This window comes from Tasmannia lanceolata, unplaced genomic scaffold, assembly GCF_043159265.1.
Source record: "Tasmannia lanceolata isolate RefF3 unplaced genomic scaffold, GAP_Taslan_0.1 ptg000044l, whole genome shotgun sequence".
NCBI classification, from domain to species: Eukaryota; Viridiplantae; Streptophyta; class Magnoliopsida; order Canellales; family Winteraceae; genus Tasmannia; species Tasmannia lanceolata.
In genome coordinates, this window is record NW_027518721.1 from 18,463,367 (window position 1) to 18,478,965 (window position 15,599).

The following is a 15,599-nucleotide window of genomic DNA, read 5'->3' on the forward strand; positions in this document are numbered from 1 at the left end:
GTAGAGGCGATGGTGCTAATGACCAGATTGAATGGGGCAGATGGCCGAACCTAGGTTGGAAAATGATGAAAATGGAATGGGTTTAGGGAAATGGGAATGGGGTTTGGATTGGAAAATGGGTTTGGGTTTGAGGAGGTGGTTTGAGAAGAGGGTGGTGACCAGTGGTGGAGATGAACGGTCGGAAATGATGGGGTTAATGAAATGGGTGGAAATGGGAGAGAATGAGATGAAGGTGATATTGGGTTTGGCCGGAGCTCCGATGGAAGATGGAGCCGGAGGAGATGGGGGTTTGCAGAGATGGTAGTTGGGGTAAAAATTGAAGAGGGTTTGGTGGAGATGAATAGGTTGTGGTGGCTGGTGGAGCCAAGGTGGAGGCACGGTGATGGAAGATGGAGAAGAGAGTAGATGCGTGGCCGGATTTGATGGCGGCTGAAGTAGTGTTGCCGGATTCCGGCGAAATCCGCTGAAGAAGATGATGGCTTGGCCAGAGGTTGGAGGTGACGATGAGAGAGGTGGCCGGAGATGGGGATGGTGGCCGTGGATGGTGGCTGGTGGAGGCAAAGGGGGAGGCACGGCCGGAGAAGGAGGCCGGAGCTTCTTCCTCTTCTTTTTTTTTTCTCTGCTCTCTGTTTTCTCCCTCTCTGTTTTCCCAGAAAATGGGTTTTGGGTTTGATGGTGGTAGAGTTGCAGATGAAGGGTTTGGGTTTGGTGGTGGAAGGGTGGTGATGGTGTTGGGGTGGCTTTGATGTAGGTGGCCAGAATGGTGCTGCCGGATTCCGGCCAATGGGTGGTCGGGGGGTAGAAGAAGGAGAAATGGAGGTGGTTTGGGTTTAATGGAGGTGGAAGAAGGGTGGCGATGGTGGCTTAGATGGGTGGAGGTGGCTGGTGGGGTTAGGGTGGTCGGATTCAATGGTGGACGGGATGGAGAGGGAGGTGAGGGAGATGTTGCAGAGATTTGGGGGTTTTGAGATCAATTGAAATCGGTCTGTGGAAAAGAAGAAGAAGAAGATATAGGTGATGGTGGCTGGCCTCAAACCCTCTCTTGTTCTCTCCCTGGCCAAAATGAGGCTCCCTCACCTTCTCTCTCATTTTAACGAAAATGGGCTCGCCCTTTTGTAGCCCTAATTCAATCCTATTTTAAGAGGAAATGACATGCTTACCCCTCCTATTCCTTCCCTTGGACAACCTCATCTAGTGTATTTCTCACTCTCCTTCATCCTAAATACGGTGGTCTCGGGTAAGAAATAAGCCCTTCATAAGCAAAGCGATGATAAATTCAATTCCTTCTTTCATTTGGACAACCACTTTACATGAATTTTGACATCCTTTCTCCTGGCTAGGGGTGACCTTGGGTAAGGGGAAAGGATTAGCATTTAAACACTCTTTTGCTACACAAAGGATTGGTATTGGCACTCTCCTGATGGATATCCCACCCCCCCCCTTCTATGATATTTCAACTTAAGCTCGTCCTACACCCCAAACATGGGTTCGAGTACCACTCATGTCAATTTTCTGGGATTCAAGCTATGCTTTTAACATAAAATCGAATCGGGTTCGGGCCGATTAAGCTCATTTTCTCATAAGAATTTTAATTTGAGATGACCTGAATTGCACACTTAAGCGCGAGGTATCAAAGACAACAATTCAAGGCTCGAATAATGGGGTACCAACATCAAAGCCATTTGAGCCTCATAACAATGGTCAAGGATATTGGGGCGACTAAACAAGGGTCTCAATTGGCGCTTGGGAACCATTCAAGCTTCAAGAGATTTCGAAAATTATCCACCAATGAGAACTCTTCGGGTTTATTTCACACTCAGGATTCAATTTTTCTGAAATTTCAAAATTCGGTTTTGAGAATTTATTCAATTTTTGGGGGCTTTTAGGGTCTGGTCAAAATGGGGTGTCTACACCATGATCCAGCGGACGTCCTCTTAGCTCTCCGGCAAGGAAGAGATTTTGTGCTTAGGTTCAACCCCGAACTATTGCAACTTGTCAACATTGACATTCAGATAACGGTGGCAGCCTTGAAGCATACCACCATTGATCAAAATCTTAAGGTACATCTCACGTTTCAACCACCACGGGACCTGGAAGAGCTTGAGTCCGGAACCAACAAGTTCATCCGGGCGGAGGAGGCTTGTGGTCAGGAACAGAGTCGATGGGTCCCAATGAAAAGAAAAGAGAAGATTTGATGTGGGCAGGAAAGTTACGGACCGAGGACAGACCGGCAAACAGGAACACCATTCCAGTTTTCGAAAGGTTGGAAAACACTCCATTGAAAGTCGCTCTTTCTCACGTCCTCTTCGCAATTAGAGATCAAGGCCTTTTGACCCTCGCCCCCCCCCCCCCAAAAAAAAAATAAAATAAAATAATGAGCACCGATCCCAAGAAACGTCTTACCGGAAAATTCTGCTATTTCCAATGGATCACGGTCATGAAACTGACCATTGCTATCACCTTAGACTACAAATAGAGAAACTGGCCGAGAAAGGCCTTCTGAATCAGTACCTCAGAAGCCCTACAAGAATCGAGCGATCACATCGCCAACTGGAAGTGCATAACCCTTCTCCACCTCCCCGCTCGAGAAGCAGGCATCGATCCAGTAGTAGACACCGCTCTCGAGATCGTCACTGCCACTCCAGACACCATCGATCTCCCAGGAAGCGTCAGGAGGAGCTTCCGAACCAAGCGCCCAATCCCGTACAGCCTCCCACCATAGCCGGGAAGATTAATATTATCGCCGGGGGACCAGCGGCTGGAGGACCAACCACCGCCGGACGGCGTGCGTATGCGGAGCGAGTGCTCTCTCTTGAGATGCCATCGAAAAAGGCTCGGACAGACCCACCTCGAGAAGATGAGGTCATCTCCTTCTCCAATAAAGATTATGATGGATTACAGGTCCCTCACGACGATGCGCTGGTCATCCGGTTGATTATCTCCAATTGCGACGTTGGGAAAATTCTGGTCGACACGGGTAGCTCGGTAAATGTGCTACACCTCGGAACATTTGGGGAGATGAAGTTGGGCAAAGGAAGGTTGGGGGCCATGAAATATTCCATATACAGATTCTCTAGGGCATCCGTATAGATCAACGGCAAAATCGACTTTCTCTTCACTTCCGGAACATATCCCCTTTAGAGGACAATCATGACAACTTTCTTAGTTGTTGACGTACCTTTCACATACAGCGCTATCATTGGGCGACTGGTCATGAGAGATCTGGGAGCAGTGGTGTCCACCCCCCACCTCAAGATGAAGTTCCCAACCTTGAAATGTGTGGGGGAGGTACGCGGAAAGCAGACGCGGCAATGTTATTACACCAGCTTGAAAGGAAGTAATGCTCTGGAAGAAAATTTTGCGATTGGCAGTGAGGACCCCAGGGAGCGAGCCCAGACGGTCAGGGACGAACCCATCAAGGAGTTGGATTCAATCCCTATATATGAGGATTACCCCGGAAAGGAGGTCCGGATCGGTTCCCTATTAACAGGTATGTTACGAACCCAACTAATCAGTTTCGTAAAAGCTAACGAGAGTGTTTTTGCATGGTCCACCTCCGACATGCCTGGCATATCTCCGGAAGTTGCGGTTCATAAGTTGAGTGTGAACCCAACTCACAAACCTGTTCAGCAGAAGAAAAGGAATTTCGCTGTAGAACGACAAGCACACATTAAGGTCGAGGTTGAAAAGTTGCTACAAGCTAGATTCATCAGGGAAATCTGGTACCCCGAGTGGCTGTCCAACGTCGTAATGGTTAAAAAGGCCAATGATAGTTGGCGGGATTGCATAGACTTCACCGACCTGAACCGCGCTTGCCCTAAAGATCCCTACCCCTTGCCCCGTATAGATCAACTAATCGACGCCACCTCTGGACACGAGCTCCTCATCTTTTTGGATGCATTTTTCAATTACAACCAGATGAAAATGTATGAGCCGAACGTTCCCAAAACCGCGTTCATTACTGTAGACACCCCATTTTGACCGGACCATTTTCCCCAAAATTGAATAAATTCTCGAAATCGAATAAAATCCCAATCCCGAAGTTGAGTCGAGATCTCGGAACCGAATCTCAAAATTTTTCGAAAAATCAAACCCGAAAACCATAAAAATGCCCATTTCCATATATTTTGGAAATCGTTTGAAAGCCTGGGTGATCTCTGAACCCCATTGGCACCCTTCGTTCAATTGCCCTGATCCTCTTTCTCATTTTCGCAAAAATTTGAAAGAGTTACAAAATACCCCTGAGTTTTGGTATTGGCACCTCTCTATGTGAATTTCTCAAGTGTGGATGATGCTAACTCGACCTCTCCTTGATATTTTACTGACTTACCTTGTCTCTTAGTGTTTAGACCGTGATTAAATGGGTACATTTTTCGAATTAAAATCTGTCAAGGGACAAGCTGAGTTTGTGTGATTATCAAAGCGAGGGTGAGGTTGTTTCATTTGCAAATGGAAGGGGGTTGATTTAAACAAGGAAGGTGTGACAATACCAAGCTCTTGTATTAAAAAGAGAATGATATATTTGTCTTTTTTTTTTTTTTTTTACTTGGGGCAGCCCACTCAAGTGCAAAAGAAAGAAATAAAATACACTAGATGGGGGGGCTGCCCATGAGAGAGAAGGGGGGGCATAATATTTCACTTCCCATTTGCACGAGGGCATTATTGGAAATCTCCATTGCTTCCTCTGCAAGCCACAAACATAGGCCATTAGATTAAAAAGATGAGGTGTAGGGCTTGGATCAGCTAGGCACTCTAGGTTTTAGGGTTTCTAGGATAGAATTAGGGCAAGAGGGATAAGGAATCAAGGGTGGGGATGATCCAATTCATCAAAAAGGGAATGGATGGCTGAGATTAAAAGACGGTTTCAACCCTAGCTATAAAAAGAAAATGAGTCTCGTAGGTAGAAGGGGGAGCCCCATTTTTGAAGAGGAGAACAACAGCAGAGGAGGGGTTTTTCTAAAAAAAAAGAGAGAAGAAGCAGGAGGAGGGAAGAGGCCATCATCCCAATCCACCACCATCCTCAAATCCACCACCACCAAACCCTCTTACCACAGCCACCCCCTACCTCCCCAAAGTTCAACATTTAAACCCATTTCAAACTCACCCCAACCTCCATTGATTCCGGTGGCCTTACCGGAATCCGGCACCACCACCACCGTCCTCTACCTCCATCTCCACCCCAACACCACCCTTCGAAAATCCTCCACCATCCTCCACCTTCACCTCCCCCAACCACCGAAGCCCAAACCTATTTTCCCCAACCACAAAAAACCGAAACCCATTTCTGCATTTCGAAAATCCGGCACCACCACCACCGTCCTCTACCTCCATCTCCACCCCAACACCACCCTTCGAAAACCCTCCTCCATCTCCACCTCCACCTTCCTCCAAACCCAAAACCGACCCCCCTTTTTTACACCCCAAAAAATCTGAAACCCATCCACCATCCTCCACCCACCTCCACCATCCTCCACCTCCAGCTCCACCACCACCCAACCCTTCGAAAATCCCCCACCGTCTTCCACCTACACTTTCCTCAACCCCCAAAGCCGAAAACCATTTTCCCCACCTCCAAAAACCGAAACCCACTTCGAAAAACCATCTCTTCTCCTCCCTCCACCACCATTACCCCCATTCAAAAAAAAAGGGAAAAACAGAGAGAGAGAGAGAGAGAGAGAGAGAGAGAGATTTGTGGGTTTGGAGGTCAGCCATCACTGACCACCACCATCATCTCTACAAATCCGGCCGGTTTCGACCACCCTACCTTCGATCCGACCTCCGACCATTTTCTTCTACCTCCGTCCACCATCCCGGCCACCCCTTTCTTCCGACCCCGCTCCACCTTCGACTTCCAAAACCGAAACCCACGATCTCCTCCAACAGCCACCTCCCAATCTCAACCATCATTCTTAAACCCATTTCGTTTTTTTTATCTATTGAAAACCCACAACCTTCTCCGACCACTAACCCATTAGCAGCCACCAAGAAGGCCCACTACAGCCACCAGGCTCATCAATTCCATCACCCTCCCTTGCTGTCAAACCACCTCCTCTTCAAATTATTACCATCAGCCACCTCCGACCACCCCATCTGCAACTTCCTATCGAATTTAACCCAAATCCTATTCTCCACTACCTCCCCCCCTCTTTCCTCACCAATAGTCACTGTGACCATCATATCCACTGCTCATGTATTTAAATCCTTCATCGTTTGGATAGATGAATAGAAAAGATATTTTCTAAGGAGCTTTGATAAAGGGAAACGAAGGCCAAAGTCCACCCACTGTCCACCCACTCTGGACATCTACTCAGGTAAGGTTCTACCCTTCAATTTAGCATATGGTTCAAATGCGGATCATGTTTGCCATTCTAATTTAGAGATTCCTTCTTTTTCGGGTCATTCTTTTCAAGTTCCTCGGGATTCTTTGCGTTTCGGGATCCTATCGATTTTGGGAACCCTTGTCGGGTTTAGGCGATGACGGACGGCAACCTCTTGAGCCAAAACCCCCTTTCGATCAAAAGGGATAAAAATACATAAAAATCAAATAACAAAAATTTAAAAACAACAAAAGAGTTTTTCGAAAAGCTGATTCGAACTACGTTGGCTTGATCCCTTTCTACAGGGTACGTAGGCAGCTTGGGATCTTCATCCCAAGTTCAGTCAAACTTTTCAATAAAATCATTTAAACCCTTCAAAAACAAAAAATCATTCAAGCATCCAAAAAATATTTCAAACCTTTCACAACAAAAAAAAAAATTAAAATGGGAAAGGATGGTGATTGCCAGGTCACTCGGAGCCTTCTTTTCATTTCATTTCCGATTTTGATCGTGGTTTGCCGGTTTTATCGGTTTTCCGACGTTCTATCGGGTTTTGGGATGGGCGATGACGTAGCGTGGCCCCTTCACAGGGATTGTCCTCGCTGAGCCCAACGATAGGCTATGACGATCGCGAGACTTGTCCGATCTTTAGCGGATCAGGATCACTGAGCTCGATTCCTTTAGAATCGCTCCCTGAGTCTATCGTATGTCCCACTTTCTTTTTCCTGGCATTTTGGGTTTGCGCACACCGTCTATTTTCTGATCCTTTCTTTGCCTCGCATCTTTTAGCTTATTGTGTGTTTGTCTTTGGTTCCTTGTGTGTTTACTTTCAGCTTGCTTATTCTTTGTGCGTTTAGTCTCACATGCTTAGCTGTAGATATTTACTGCTTTTCTGCTTATCATATCTGCCATTACTTGCTTAGCTGTAGCTGTGCATGCGGATGTTATTGCTTTCCTAGATGTGATGGGTTAGGAGTAGATACGGTGAGTTAGGATTTGGATGTTTATTTTCTTTTGCCCATCCCCGGGTCATGCATGCTTAGATAGACGTTTCTTCAGGGATACTCGTTCCCATTTCACATGATTTTAGCCCAAAACTCTTCAAAATTAATTAAAAATGGCATAAGAGACCAGGTGCTTGCACTTGGGCGAATTGGGGGCCCGTAACACCTTCCCCATTCGTCATCAGGCACAGACTTTTGTATCTCTGGCTATCCATTGCAACAGAGCATTTCATGGGATCCAGGGCCTACTTCCCTGGATGGCGACTCTTCTTTGTTATAGGTACATCTGGGTTCCGGGCTAGTCCTGGAATCGAGAGGTATCTCACTTATATCGCCACCCATGCTGTGAGTGGCACCATTTCGAGAGTTCCTTGGTAGAGCTCTCCTTCACATTGTGGAGATCTTAGAGGACCGGACGCGGGACCTCGTGTCCCATGCCCACATTCGTCCTCGGGATCTAGGGTCCACAGGCTGGCGACTCTGCTGGGGAGTTCTTGGAACATTGCCTAACTCTGTAAAAATGCCATTTTTACTAATTTTGAAGAAATTTGGACTAAAATCATTTAAATGGGAACCTTTTCCGTTAGAATGCCAGGGGCACCAAATAGATACAAAATAAAACAAGGGCTCACACACTCACTTTCATCCATTGCATATATTATCTGTTTTGTGGTTACTTTTCTGCTGTGGATATGCTATCAGGTTACTCTCGGAGAGATACTATGAGTCGGAGCCGTGAGGGCTATACCCGCCTTCTAGCGCCACTGCACCAGTAGTATACTCAACACCTGGACACCTTGTGTGTAAAACGGACATAGTTCGTATGCTGGGCGATAGTCACAGCATTCAAGTAACTATGCACCCGGCCAGGTGGACCTCGCGACATTACTCTCTCTATATATTGCATGGTCCTTTTGTTTGCATTTATGGACGAACATATGTGTTGCTTACACATGTGGAGCCTAGAGTTAGGGACCTTATCCCATTTTTTAGACTAGGGTAGCTCACTTTATGTGGCTACAGATGCAGTCCTAGTACACTCACATGTCTGTCTTGAGTCAAGACTTCCTTGACTCCTCTAGATTAGACTAGGGTTGGTGCCCCTGGTTAGGATGTATATATGTATATATATATATGTATATATATTTTTATTACTAGTTTAGGGCTTGCTTCATAGTTATGTTTTCTTTCCTAATCTAATCCATTTTTCTTATCCATCCGTCTTTTGGATTATGATCAGATCATTGGTTTCACATCATTATCTTTATAGCCATGATCTATCTTTCCTGAGCTTGATCCTTTGATCGATCTTGATCAGATCGCTCTGCTTGTCGATTATGAGTCTACTTTGCCATTATCACTACCAGAGTGTGCGTTCTTGCTGAGAGCCCTGTTTCATCTTGACCTTATCGGCATATTCTTTATGCTTGGTTGCCGAGACCCTCCTTGTACAGTTGTTATGCTGCCGGATTTTGCCCAGAATATTGAGTATGACCACTATTCTTTAGGGTTAGTGATAAACCATGAGTTTACCGTGCCATGATCCTTTTTGTAAGGCCGTTATGCTGCCGGTTTTTATCTGAAACACCCTAAGGGTGATGATTATCCGTTTAGGTCTGATGGGCCGTCATGACCCTTCTTACAATTGTTGTACTGCTGGTTCTTACCCAGAGGAGAGATGTGTTTGTATTATTCTTTGTTTCAATTTGTGCATAACATTCTTTCTGATTATCTTGATTTAAATTAGTGTCCTTACTCCCATTTCAGGAGTCCGAGTTAAGCAATAGCCATTGCTTCGAAAAAAGTTACCATTTCACAGCCTACTTGGTCCCGGCAATCTTCTACGTCGAGGCTAAGTCGTAGATCTTCTTCGCCTATCCCACCAGCTTTATTTCCACTTATCTCCCCTAGTCTTAACCAAATGGCCGAGTCAAATGAGATGCTGGCTGAAATGAGAGACATGATGAGGAACCTTACAAGAGAGGTATCTACCTTAAAGGAAGAGGTTACTCAGTTGAAGAGCGAGAAAGCCGCTACCTCGAAACAACCTGTTGTCCAAAATCCTCCCAATGTGATTCCAGGCTTTGGTCGGTCTGTCATTTCCCCTGAAGATGAATTCTATGACGAGCAGTATGTAGAGGAGAACTGTCTCCCGCAATCAGTAAAGCCAAGCAAAGAGAAAGAATTGGTCGATAAAGTTGAAAAATTGACCCAGCAAGTTGAAAGCATGCAAGTTAAGGGACCAAAGAAGGTCAATATGTCTGATTTTTCCCTTTTCCCTGGTGTCACCCTTCCTCCAAAATTCAGAATGCCAGATTTTGATAAATATGATGGGACGGGGTGCCCGTGGAGTCATCTGAGGTCGTTCATTTCAAATCTAGAAGGGTATGGGCTGTCTCCAGAGCAGATCGCCAAGGTGTTTCCGATGTCTCTAGCAGGAGTAGCCAAGAAGTGGTTCCTTCATCTGAAACCCAAAGAGCTCGGAACTTTAGATGAAATTGCTAACAAGTTTGTTGAGCAATTTTCGATGGAAGAAGGAATTGAGGTTACGAAGAGGGATCTGAAAGCGATCAAGCAAGGGCCCCAGGAAACATTTACGTCTTTTGTAAGAAGATGGAGGAGAAAAGCGGCCCAGATGACTAACCGCCCTTCTGAAGAAGATCAGATCAAAATTGTGGTCAAGAACCTGTCTCCGCAGTATTACCACTTCATGGCGACGCAGTATTATTCTGATTTCAATCACTTGATCAAGACAGGAACCATAACTGAAGATGCGTTGCTGAAGGGTTCTCTGGCGAAGTCATCTTTTGATCCGAGGAATGGAAAGAAGCCAATGGTAGTTTCAAAGCCCGAAGTTAGCAATGTGGTTGCTGCTTGTCCTATGAGAAGAGTTGTAGCAGAAGCAGAGCAGCCAATGAGGAAAGCGCCAAGGCATTTTGATCCGCTACCTTACCCTTTATCTGTCGCTCTCAAGAAGTTACTAAGAGACAAAAAGATCACTCTCTTAGAACCGAAACTTCCCCCACCTATTCTCCCCATATATTGGCGTGAAGATCAGCATTGTGCATATCATCAAGGGACAGGGCACCTAACAGATAATTGTATGGCCTTGAGGCATAAAATTCAGGACATGATAGAAGCGAAAAAAATTGCTGTATATGCCAAACACTACCCAGAATCCATTACCAGCTCATGTTGCGCGCCCTCCACCTACAGTTGGGGCGGTTTTTACTGAAGAGCCTATCCTTGACCCTGCTTCCTTGATTTGTGCTATCGCTTTCGATTCACCGACTGTCTTGGCATTTGGCGAGGAAGTTGAAGAAGTAGAGGAAGAGAAGCCTTATGTGCTTGGTGGAGATGAAGATGATTATGCTGAGTCTTCTACTGGTCCCTACATCCTTCAATGTGATGAAGAGGAAGTTCAAGATGTGGTTCCGTATGTTCTGAGCTTTGATGGCGATGACTTTGATTTCTTGAACGATCAATGTGACGAAGTCCGCCATGTTACTCGAGGTGGGCGAATTTTCAAACCCGCCGAGTTAAGAGCTGAGAACCCAGCTGAAGTTGTAAGAGCCACAGAAGCGCAGAAGCAGAGCAAGCTGGGTTGCGAAGAAGAGGATGAGAGTCTTTTACGCCAACTCAAAAAGACCCAAGCTAATATTTCAATTTGGGGTTTGCTTATGGCTTCCCCAAAGCACCGTCAAGTTGTTCTAAGAGAGTTGAATGCTGCACAGGTCTCTGTAGATATTACATCTGATGAGCTGGTTGGTTTAGTAGCAATGGCTAGGGTGTCCAAGACTCTTTCTTTCACTGATGAAGATCTGACACCTGAGGGTCACAATCATACGCGTCCGCTGAAGATCACTGTTGTCTGTAACGGGAAGAAGGTCCCAGATGTATTAGTTGACAACGGGTCCACACTGAACGTATGTCCGTTAGCCACTGCTACTGTCCTGGAATTTGGGCCGAATGACTTTATCCCTTCTGAGCAAGGAATTTTGGCGTATGACGGTACCAGACGCGATGTTATTAGAACGCTAGCAACAAAAATTCTGATAGGAGGAGAAATCTTTGAAGTAGAGTTCCAAGTGCTCGATATCAAAGTGTCTTTCCTTCTCTTGCTTGGCCGACCTTGGCTCCATAAGGTTGGAGTTATCCCTTCTTCACTACACCAGAAACTGAAGTTCATCAGAAACAACAGGGTGATAACAGTCAAGGGTGATCCTGATTTAGAGGTAGGCCAAATTTCGCAGGAGGGTACCTCAGAAAAGAAAGGTGACGTTAGTCTGACCGGGTTCTCTGTAGAAGTCACAGCCATATCATTTGAGAAAGCAAAGAATGAAGAGATTTTGTTCCTCACCAGCACTAATCCCCGGGTTGTAAAGATGATGCGTAAACAGGGGTACCTTCCCGGTGCAGGTCTGGGTCGCAATCATCAGGGGATAGTCGAATGGCCTGTAATGAGAAAGAATGAAGGGTTGTTCGGACTCGGATATGAACATTCTCGTGATGAGATTAGAGAAATGAGAAATTACATGCGGAAATGGTCCGAGCTCCGTCGCCGGGGTCTAGAGCTGCCGATGAAATCATTCAGTCTGATCAGAAATGGTAAATACCGCAGAGAGGGAGATGACTTCGCATTCTGTGGGTTCGCAGAGCTGTGGGTTGATGAGTTAACAGGACAAGAGCTGCCGGGGTTTGAGATATTTTTCGATATGGAGCTGCCAGATGAGTACCCGAGTTTGCAGATTCATGAGATCGAACCAGAGGTTGATTGGGCTGATATTCTTGAGTCGTGTCTTCTAAATTCCCTGTTTCAGGTTGAGTTACCGATTGTAGCCATGATCGGAGGAGATGCGCTGATCCTTGATCCTGAAAGCCTTATCACCCCAGCCGAGGGACCTCTCACGAACTGGAGTTCCCAGGTCATACCCCGAGTCGTCATCCAGTACAGTCCTGTTTCTATCAAAGAGTCTGTTGTCTCTAGCTATATGTCCATTTCCGAGTCAAAAATAGAGTTTGCTTTATCTGATGTTTCTTTTGATGCAGGTACAGTCGTGATCGAGCCCGTTGATGAGGAGTCTTTTGATGCCGTTGTTCAGTCCGATGCAGAGTCCGTTGCATCTTCCGTTGAGTTTACTGGGTCTGTCGAGTCTGTTCATACGATAGTCCAGTCTGATGAGTCTGTAAAGATCTTTAAAGATTTCAATACTGAGCCCATTGAAGGCGCGTCAACAGATGTAACTTCGATTTCTTTGAATGAAATAAAAGACTCTTCTTTTTATTCGCCTGTCTCTACTTCAATTTCTGCTTCTTTATCTGATCAAATTGATAATAATAATAATCAAGACTCCCCCTCTAATGAGGATGCCGACGAAACTCCCCCTGAAATCAAACACATGATTAGGCAGGAGGAGCAGCGTTGAGCAAAACCATTCGAAGAGGAAATCGAGACCATCAATATTGGTGATGAAACCCTGATTCGAGAAATTCGAATTGGCAAAACATTAACTCCCGAAGAGCGTGCGGAATTAATTGCCCTGTTAAAGGAATTCAAAGAAGTTTTCGCTTGGTCCTATGATGACATGCCGGGATTAAGTGAAGACATTGTTCAACATAGACTTCCCCTAATCCCGGGTGCCAGACCGAAAAAGCAAAAACTTCGAAAAATGAAACCAGAGTGGGACTTGCTAGTCAGAGATGAAGTTCAGAAACAATTGGATGTTGGCTTCATACAAGTTGTTGAATACCCTGAATGGCTAACCAACATAGTACCGGTGCCCAAGAAGGACGGAAAAGTCAGAATGTGTGTGGATTTCAGAGATCTGAACAAAGCAAGTCCGAAAGATGATTTTCCTTTGCCACACATTGACATCTTGGTGGACAACACAGCGGGCCATGCTCTCCTTTCATTTATGGATGGATTCTCAGGATACAACCAGATCAAGATGGCTCCTGAGGACATGATCAAGACGGCTTTCATCACTCAATGGGGGACATATTGTTACAGAGTTATGCCATTTGGACTCAAAAATGCTGGAGCAACGTATCAGAGAGCTGCTACCACTTTACTGCATGACATGATACACAAAGAGGTCGAAGTATATGTTGATGACATGATCGTTAAAGTGAAGACCAGGGAAGAGCATGCAGGGGCATTGAGAAAGTTCTTCCAGCGAATCCAAAAGTTCAAGCTCCGTCTCAACCCGAATAAGTGTGTATTTGGGGTTACGTCGGGAAAAGTGCTGGGATTCTTGGTCAGCCAGAGAGGGATTGAAGTAGATCCACAGAAAATCAAAGCTATCCAAGAAATGGCTCCGCCAAAGACTGAGAAGCAGATCCGTGGGTTCTTAGGAAAGGTCCAGTACTTGAGAAGGTTCATTGCACAGTTGACAACGACTTGTGAACCGATTTTCAAGCTCTTCAAGAAGAATGCTCCAAAGAAATGGAACGAAGAATGTCAAGAAGCTTTCGAGAAAATCAAGCAGTGTTTGGCTTTACCACCAGTTTTGTCACCAATCATACCAGGACAACCGATGTTGCTGTACTTGTCTGTTACTGACACAGCGATGGGGTGTATGTTAGCGCAGCAAGACCCAGAGTCGAAGCGAGAAAGAGCCATTTACTATGTCAGCAAGAAAATGTTGGAGTACGAGCAAAAGTACACTATTCTTGAGAAGACTTGTCTAGCACTGGTTTGGGCTACTCAGAAGCTGAGGCATTATTTGTTATCGAATAGGGTTCTTCTACTCTCACGGATGGACCCATTGAAATACTTGTTCGAGAAGCCAGCCCTCACCGGAAGAACTGCCAGGTGGTTGTTGTTATTGTCTGAGTTCGATATCACTTATGTCACACAGAAGTCAATTAAAGGGCGCGTGATAGCTGAACAGTTAGCCGATTCACCAGCAGAAAATAATGAATTTTTGAAAGCAGAGTTTCCAGATGAGGAGATAATGACTGTGGAAGATGAAGTTCCAGACACAAAGTGGTTGATGTACTTCGATGGAGCAGTCAACAATCGAGGCCAAGGTATAGGGGCGGTGTTGGTATCACCAAGAAAAGAGTATATCCCTATATCCATCAAGCTTCAGTTCAAGTGCACAAACAATATGGCAGAATACGAGGCATGTATTGCAGGTCTGGAAGCAGCCATGGCCTTGCACATTCAGAACCTAGATGTATTCGGGGACTCAATTCTGATTATCTGTCAAACCAACGGAAACTGGAAAACAAGAGATGATAAGTTAATCCCGTATAATACGTACCTAGAGTCTCTGGTCAGAAAATTCGGAAATATCTCATTCACTCATTTGTCCAGAACAAAGAATCATTTTGCGGATGCATTAGCTACTCTGGCTTCAATGCTCGATATTTCTACAGCAATGGAGGTTCAACCATTAGAAGTACGGCTTCAATGGGCCCTGTCACATGTTAACGCTATTGAAATAGCAGCGAGGTGTTCAGATGGCAAGCCTTGGTACACGGATATCAAAAACTTCATCTCAGGCAAAAGACATCCGTCGGAAGCTTCAGGAAAAGAGCGAAGGTCTCTCCAGAAATTGGCCTCTAGCTTTGTCATCTGCGGTGAAGAATTGTACAGAAGGTCGTTCGATGGAATCCAACTTTTGTGTATAGATGAGGATCAAGCCGCTGAACTCATAGAGCAGACACACGAAGGAGTCTGTGGACCTCACATGAACGGAAAGATGCTGTCAAGGAAGATTCTCAGACTTGGTTATTACTGGCCGACAATGGAAGCAGATTGCTACGCCTATGTGAAGAAATGTCACAAATGTCAGGTCTACGCCAATCTCATCCATGTGCCGCCTTCTCAGTTGCATTCTCTCACTTCACCGTGGTCGTTCTCAGTATGGGGAATAGATATCATCGGGAAGATAAGTCCGAAGTCTTCTAGTGGGCATGAGTATATCTTGGTTGCCATTGATTACTTCATAAAGTGGATAGAAGCTGCTTCGTATGCATCATTGACCTCGGCTTCTGTTGCAAAGTTCATCAAAGCAAATATTATTTGCAGATATGGAGTGCCACATGAACTAATTTCAGACAATGGGTCCCATTTCAAGAAGGAGGTAGCGCGCTTGTGTGAGGAGTTTAAGATTAAACATCATAAATCGTCGCCTTATAGACCTCAAACAAACGGAGCTGTTGAGGCTGCTAACAAAAACATCAAAGTGATCATCAGCAAGATGACTGAGACTTACAAAGATTGGTCGAACAAGCTCCCGTATGCTTTGTGGGCCTATAGAACGTGAAT

At 45.5% G+C, this 15,599-nt stretch overlaps 3 protein-coding genes across 3 annotated transcripts; all 3 read left to right on the plus strand.

Annotated features, from left to right (window-relative positions):
• The first annotated feature begins 2,424 nt into the window (after positions 1 to 2,424).
• Positions 2,425 to 3,090, plus strand: LOC143863372 (uncharacterized). The gene has a single exon (XM_077374050.1). It carries the CDS (start codon positions 2,425 to 2,427, stop codon positions 3,088 to 3,090), a length of 666 nt encoding a protein of 221 aa, XP_077230165.1.
• Positions 3,091 to 3,150: 60 nt separating this feature from the next.
• On the plus strand, positions 3,151 to 3,981 carry LOC143863373 (uncharacterized). Its single transcript, XM_077374051.1, has one exon. It carries the CDS (start codon positions 3,151 to 3,153, stop codon positions 3,979 to 3,981), a length of 831 nt encoding a protein of 276 aa, XP_077230166.1.
• Positions 3,982 to 9,242: 5,261 nt separating this feature from the next.
• On the plus strand, positions 9,243 to 15,539 carry LOC143863374 (uncharacterized). The gene is made up of 7 exons (XM_077374052.1): positions 9,243 to 10,422; positions 10,511 to 11,409; positions 11,497 to 12,561; positions 13,264 to 13,367; positions 13,461 to 14,353; positions 14,441 to 15,414; positions 15,528 to 15,539. Exons 1-7 carry the CDS (start codon positions 9,243 to 9,245, stop codon positions 15,537 to 15,539), a joined length of 5,127 nt encoding a protein of 1,708 aa, XP_077230167.1.
• The last annotated feature ends 60 nt before the right edge of the window (positions 15,540 to 15,599 follow it).